At 39.3% G+C, this 7717-nt stretch overlaps 1 protein-coding gene across 1 annotated transcript; it reads left to right on the top strand.

The window, feature by feature from the left end:
• The first annotated feature begins 3199 nt into the window (after positions 1-3199).
• On the top strand, positions 3200-4950 carry LOC126630420 (ethylene-responsive transcription factor ABI4-like). Its single transcript, XM_050300549.1, has one exon. It carries the CDS (start codon positions 3342-3344, stop codon positions 4407-4409), a length of 1068 nt encoding a protein of 355 aa, XP_050156506.1. The 5' UTR covers positions 3200-3341; the 3' UTR covers positions 4410-4950.
• The last annotated feature ends 2767 nt before the right edge of the window (positions 4951-7717 follow it).

Here is a 7717-nt window from a genome sequence, read left to right as displayed (position 1 = left end):
TGACCACCTTGAAAGTACGCGTTGTTAATTAACTTTAAGATAAGTTGGGAAATTAAGTACAAGTAGCATGCAGGACACCGATTGTAAACGGTGTTTTTTTTCCTTACCCTTAAGGTACGTTTGTTGCACCAGACTAATTCAGACTAGACTAACTTTAGGAATTAAGTTGGATTGGCTTAGACTAGACTAAGCTAGACTAACTTAATAAAGCATTTGATGTAGTATCGGATTAAGAACTAAAATGATAAAAATAATAATATTTAATTCTATCTTTTACATTTTTTTTCTTTTTCTTTTTTCTTTTTTCTTTTACCTTTCTAGAACACCCTTTCTCTCTAGAATGCTCTACATTTTTTTCTCCTTCCCGTCCAACTGCCTCTCTGTCTCTCTCTTTTTACTTTCTCCCTCGTCATCAAATTCCATTCTTTTTCATTCATTCTAAAAAAAAACTTCTGATTTGTCATATGAGTTTTTTTTTTTTGGATTTTTCACAAGCTTTTGAATTTCATTTGGGTTTTGGCAGATTGGTATTTTTTGTCTTCTGGGTTTTGGCTGGCATCGTGGAGTTTGCCGACGATGTCCCGGCAGATGAAGGTGAAGGTCGAGAGTGATATTGGGAGTTAAGGAAGTCGAGGATCTGAGCCGAGAAGAAACACTGCCTTTCGACAGCGAGCTCGGCGATAAACTCGAAATGTGCACGGGAAAAGCAGATATGAGGTCCCATGATTCTAGGTTTTGGGCAAGGAGAGAGGGATAGAGTAGGAAAGAGTGAAACAGAGAGCGAAGAGAAACAGTTCTTTGCTAGTCCCATGGTTTTCAAGGACTCTCGCTAAGAACCTTTAGTGATGCCTTTAGTCTAGGCGAGTCCGAGCTAGTCTCATTAACACTAGTCCCGCATGATATCAAACATAGGACTGGACTAATAGTTAGTCCAGTATAATCCAGTGACACTTAGTGAGGGCAAACAAACACTTACTTAGATAATTTTAAAATTTAAAATTTGAGTTTATTTACTATACAAATTTTTAAATTTAAATTCATCAAATCATAATAAATAAGGTAGTAAGCATCACCATTCAGGGTGGTGAAAATATTCTAGATTGCAGTATAAGGTAGGGATGGGTTCGGTTTAAATCGGTTTGATTTTTTGCTAAAACCGAAACCAAACCGAAATTTCGGTTCGGTTCATTTTTTTCAGTTTTTTTTTTCAGTTCGGTTTCTTTTTTTTTTTCGGTTCTTCATTTTTGCCTTGAATGGTTGTGGATATGATGTAACCGGTTGGATCCCTACTGTCTACAATGGGAGCAGAAATTTCCTACACAACACATAAAGTTAAAGACTTTGAAGTAAACAAATTTACCACAAAATATATGGAATTCACCATTAGAGCCACCAGAAACATGCAAACACACACCACAGATCACCAAAAAAACCCAAAAGCTTCATGAAACGAAATCCCTAAAAGATCACCCAAAACATAAACAAATATTTTGCTATTTTTTCACATATCGGTAGCACATGATGCAAGTGCGATGCAGATTGAAAACTTCCGAATTTAACCCAAATTACACAAAACCTTCCGACTTTAATCGAACCCAGTTGATTCACATCACTGTGATCTGAGCTAAAACTGGAGGTACCCTAATAAAAACCTTGAATTTGAAGAACCCAAGCTCTTACCAAAATCCAGATGAGAGAGAGAGAGATAGAGAGAGAGAGAGAGAGAGAGAGAGAGAGAGAGATTGAGGAAGGAAAGGCAGAGAGGAAGCAGCGGAGGGGGGGGAGAGAGATAATGTTTTAGAAAAGGTGAAAGTTGAAATTGGAGTGAGACGACTAGGGTTTGTAGAGTTAAGAAATTTTATAAGGCATTAAATATTAGAAACTATAAATAAGTTGTTGGTACAATTATAACAACACAAAGCTTGCAATCAAGTTGGCTTGAAGCAACTACACCTAACTCCAGGTCAAGGGTTCTAACCTTGACGCCAGTATGTTTTTGATTATTTATATATGATTTTTTTTTTCGATTCGGTTCGGTTTCCGGACCTTAAAAACCGAAACCGAACCAACCAAATTCGGTTCGGCAGTTTCGGTTCGGTTTTTTTTTGTTTCGGTTCGGTTTTGGTTTTCGGTTTTTTTTCAGTTTACGGTTTTTTGAACCCACCCCTAGTATAAGGAAGTAGAGCAGCGCAAATTATTGTCTCTAGGTCGGAACCGATTAACAATAGCAAAGAAGCCACTTAGTATTACGGTCTAGTGGTATTCCTCTTCACCTGTAACAGAGGTCTTAGGTTCAATTATCGCCAAAGGCGAGTTTCAACTACATTATTGCTAGCCCATTGTGAGGCTAAATCCACCCCATCCTCTTTAGTGTAGATAATATCTTTTGTTTAAAAAAAAAACAATAGCAAAGAAAGAAGAGTAATGCTAACCCATTGTAAGTTAGAGGTCTTAAGTTCGATTATTGCCAAAGTGAATTTGAATCACATTGTTGTTAGCCCATTGTGAGGCTTAACTCACTTCGGACACCCTATGCTAGGCAGTTCAAATTATATTTGCAAATCAATATTTAAGTAATAATCTATTAATCAATAACTACGTCATATAATTTAAATAAAGATCTTAAAGGACACTTTTCTTTGCTTAAACCCAACATGATTTTTTTACCCGAATGAAACCAAGTAACTATGCTCCACATGTCATAAACCAACTGATCATTAATAAGTTTGACTTTTAAATATTTTGTAATTTTTAGATGTCGAAAATAACCTAATTATATTTTTTTACTTATACTTTGAGCTTAAGTATATTACGTTTGTGTTATGTACACTTAATTGTACGACTCAGAATACTACATCAGTCACGAAGACTTTATTCAGAAAAGGAAAGCAAAAACAATCAAAACCAAGGTATATGAACATGATGAAAAGATAAACATCATGTACCATTCTAATAAGGTTGGAAGTAATGCAATTGTTGATTGCAAATTTCAAAGCCAATGTGCGCACTGCGCCTGGTCTGTTTCTTCACTGCCCAGCAATGACTCTCTTTCTTTCTCTGTCTCTCACTTTACAATCTCTCTCTTCCTCGATGTAAAAAAAACCAGCAAAGTAAAACCCTAAAATATATATAAAGAAAGAGAGACCACCGCCCTAGTCCACCATTAACAAAAAATGGCATTGAATAATCAGACCCAATATCAGAAAAACCTCTCTTCTTTCGACTAAATCGAGAACACTGAACGAGGTGGTGTGTAGTGCTCTAGCCATCCACCCCCACCCCACCCCCCTACACACACAGAGTTTTCCACCTTTAAATTAAGCTCGCCGCCTCCTCACCCTATGGAAGAAGACCAAGACCGCGATTCGGCAGCTGAAGCAGCACCAGATCATCACCTTCCCCAAGAAAACAGCAACAAAACCACCGAGGACAACTCGACCACCGCATCCACCGCCACAACAGAAACAACGGACAACAACAACAGAAAGTGCAAGGGCAAAGGAGGCCCCGACAACAACAAGTTCAGGTACCGCGGCGTGCGTCAGCGGAGCTGGGGCAAATGGGTAGCTGAGATCCGCGAGCCGCGAAAGCGCACTCGCAAGTGGCTGGGGACCTTCGCCACTGCCGAGGATGCTGCCCGCGCCTACGACCGGGCCGCCATCATCCTCTACGGTTCCAGGGCACAGCTCAACCTCCAGCCCTCCGGTTCCTCGTCCCAGAACTCCACGCGCGGCTCCTCTTCTTCCTCCTCATCGTCGAGCTCCTCCACCCAAACCCTAAGACCCCTTCTCCCTCGCCCCTCCGGCTTCGGCCTTACTCTGCCCCACCCCTCCTCCGCTCACCCGGTCCCACTCATGGCTTCGGGGTTCGTTCCTTACGGTGTTGAAGTAGGGTTAGGAGTCTACCCTAACGTTGCTACTGCTGCCGCCGTCGCCGGTGGTGGTGCAACTTCGTCCGTGCGTTTGAATCAGCATCCTCATCATAATAATATGTTAGATCAAGATCATCCTCAAGACAACATTAATCCATTGCACCAACAACTACAGCAACAGCAGCAGGTTGTGGTGCAACAATTTCATCATCAGTACCCCATCTCGTTACCTGACAGATCATCAACCTCGTATCAATATCCAAACTCTAGTCACGATCAATACCAACTACAACTACACCATCAGAATAACAATAATCTGGAGTGTTGTTCGCACGACGATGTCATGAATTCGCTTGTGGGATCGGGGTTGTCTACGGAGCCTATGGCGGTTGCACCGGGGTGTTCTGACATTTCGATGGGGGGAGTGGGGCCCATTTCCCCGTCGATGTGGCCGCTGACAAGCGAGGAAGAGTGCGTGCCGAGTCTTTGGGACTACGGCGATCCTTTCTTCTTGGATTTGAAGGGATTGGATTCGTGAGGATCAAGAATTCGAGGTCTTGATCAAGCTTAATATATATTCGAGTCACTCTCTTTCGAAGAACGGGAGAGAGAGAGAGAGAGAGAGAGATATTTACATATATATATTCAATTCCTTTCAAAATTCAAGCTTAATATATATACTAGGCTTGCATGCAAGAATTCACTGTACTTTTGGTCTCCATGGAGAATATATTTTGGTTTACAAGATCCAACTCTGGAAACCAAAAATACCCGAAGATTGATTAGGAGGAAAGAGTGCATTTTAGTATTGGATTGAAGCATACCACATTACTGTATGATCGGTCGATAGAAGCTCTTGATGAACACAAGGGGTTGTCAATTTGATTAATGATGGTGGTCTTATAATATGTTGCAGAAAGATCCATCTGAGGTAAGGTTCCTTATTCATCATCAGTTTATCATAAAGATCTCAAAGCGTTGTGGAGTTTTGGGATGGAACGTTTCCATAAATATTAGGACTTTATTTTTTATTTTTATAACTCAGATTATAGTATTGGGAATTTTATTCATTAGGATGTAGTTTTGGGATAAAAGAAGAAATTCGATTGATCTTTCTTCGTGTTTTTTCTTCCTGAACTGAGAAATACAAGGATACAATTAGTTAGAATTTTCTTCCTATACAGTTACGAATAAATATATAATTAGATAGAATTGTTCTTTCTTGATCTCAACAGAAAGTTTGATCCATTGTGTAATTTATTATATGTGGAAATGCATTACCGAAAATTGAAATTTTCGTACTGTTCAACATGAGGAGCAGCGAGGAATTAATATTGTCCTTGGTAATGTCTCCTGTATTAATTATCTTCTCTCTGTCATCATCTATCTTGTGTCTGGTCTCTATGGTAGGAGAAAGTTCACTGTCACTGTAACGTCCAGTTCAAAAAACACAAGGATATGTGAAAAAAAATTAACGTATATCCTTATATCATTGGTATGGAACGCCACGTGACAGTAAACTCATGTCATGAAAATCTTTCTCATGTTGTTCGTTTGGAGGAATTTCCGATGGGGACGTTTTCTAACCAACGAGCACCCAGCTCCCTAAGAGGTTGGCGCCAGTTGATTGTCTGTCGGGTTTCTGCTTATTGGCGGGCTGTAAGAGAATGACAGAGTTAATTCTGAAAGGTGCCTTTGTGGGGCCTTAAGTGTAGGCCTTAAGGCTCACAATCAAAATTAACTTTAAGTGTTCAGGCGTGCCACTGCCATCTTTAGTATAACAGATGTAAAACAGATGTTTCGTTTAATTATATATGCCCGAGAGACCAAGTTAGCTAGGAAAGTTGTCTTTGTGGGGCCTTAGATGTAGGCCTTGAGACTCGCAATCAAAGCTAACCAAGTACTTGAACATATAGTGGCTTTTGTCATTGTTGCAGGAGTATTACAACGGTTATATTTTAATCACTCGAGCCCGAAGAGCAAAACAAACCTAGATAGGTGCCTTTGTAGAGCCTTAGGTTAGGCCTTGAGGCTTCCCATCAAAATTCATTCTATACTCAAACGTTTTGTGGCAATCATAATATAACAGAAATAAAACTAAGAAATAGGCTAATTACTTGTGCCCCAAGTAACTTCGGTCTTCTTGTTATCAAGGATTGTCGTGGATGGGTTAAGTCCACATAAAGTTCTTTTTTTATGCCTTGAGACCAAGGACTTTTGATTAATCAATCTTATATGCCCGAACGATTAGAACTTAGATCTGGTCATGCTATGAGTGCAGATTCCAACTTTACTTTTACATGGTTGGGCACCACTAAACCGACCAGATTCAAGAACCAAGACATCTTTTAATCATAAACTTGCTAGAAATAACTTGAATACAGATGGAAGTATACATCATATTACTAGATTTATGAATGAAAAGACAAAACAAAGAGGGTCGGACAAGGCTGATCGTCTTGCAACTTCTTATCTTTGTGATTTACAAAGGGTTTGAGAGATAGAAGGGGGAATTGGGAGATGAGTTTACAGGAGGGAATCGATACTACAGCAAGATTCAAACAAGGTAGCAGAGCTTTTACAAAGGGTTTGAGGTGAAGGTTGATCCTAAAAAGGATGAAGGCTTGATGCTGACTACAGCTTCGTATGCAAATCTAGCTTGAGCAGAGTTTGTGTGTTTGTTTGTTTGATTGAGTGTCCTTATCTCTGATTTCTCTTTCCCTTTTTATAGACGATTTGGCTTGGCTGCCTGAAACATTAATCTTGCCCGAATGCAGTTGAAGGGTAGTGACTCATCAGCTTTTTACTTTCACTGCCATTATAAAGTACTTTTGGGCTGATTAGCTGGCTAGTATATACCACTTGACTTCTAGGTAGGTGAGCAAGTGGCTCAAGTGATCTACACTTAGTCGGGAAAAGGGCTTCTTTTACCTTCTGGGCTTCGGCTGAACCTAGGGCTTCCTTCCTTCTAGACCTTCTTCTGGGCTAACTTCCTTTTGAGCCCAAAGTTCAAGTTTTCACCCAAACACCTATAACAGGGCTCTTGGCTGGTGATCCCCTAAATAAATTTGGGCTATCCCACTGTAATCTTCCTCTTTTGGGGGCAATACCAAAAGGAGAATTAGTAGCTCTGTTCCATATTTGATAAATACTCGAAGACACATCACATACAATCGATATTCAGGTATTGGGTACTATTCTATACTCTAATTAATTTATTTGCATGGTATATATGATATGTAAATATTAAGAATTTGTGTGTAAGATTTTGTGTTGGAACTTATTTGTTGGACATCTGGTAAACTTAAGCTCATTCATAATCGATGGCAGCACCAGAAGAGAGATATATAGGCAGTCGATCATCTCAAAAACACAAGTAGTCGATCATCTCATTTTTTTTTATATGGCTCGTGTATATCACATATACAGCTGAATGGAATATAATTGTCCTGGAAAACGTCCTTTCAAAGATTAAGCTGGCTTTCGTTATCTGGATGGCTAAATTAATCGGTTCTACCTTCAATAGTTCCCAGCCACTAACTTTAAATGTGTATATCTTTTTAACAAGGCTCCTACTGATTTGTTGTTCAAAAAGTACATTTATCTCTGAAAAAACTTGAAAACAATTTTAAACAGTCCTTAATCGATATGTATTACTTTGGCATTGTAGCTATATATAATTATATAGTGTGAAAACATAATTAATACTACAAATTGCGAGTTTTGATTTACAAAATCTAAAGGGGTCCAATGCAAATATGCTTTCAGGTAACACATTTTTTTTCCATGCATTATCTGTCACAGCCCGTCCCGGAATTTTAATTCCGAGGACGTGAAAGTACTAAA

The sequence above is a fragment of the Malus sylvestris genome, chromosome 7 (assembly GCF_916048215.2).
Source record: "Malus sylvestris chromosome 7, drMalSylv7.2, whole genome shotgun sequence".
Classification (NCBI taxonomy): Eukaryota; Viridiplantae; Streptophyta; class Magnoliopsida; order Rosales; family Rosaceae; genus Malus; species Malus sylvestris.
This window is presented reverse-complemented; position numbering and strand designations above follow the sequence as displayed.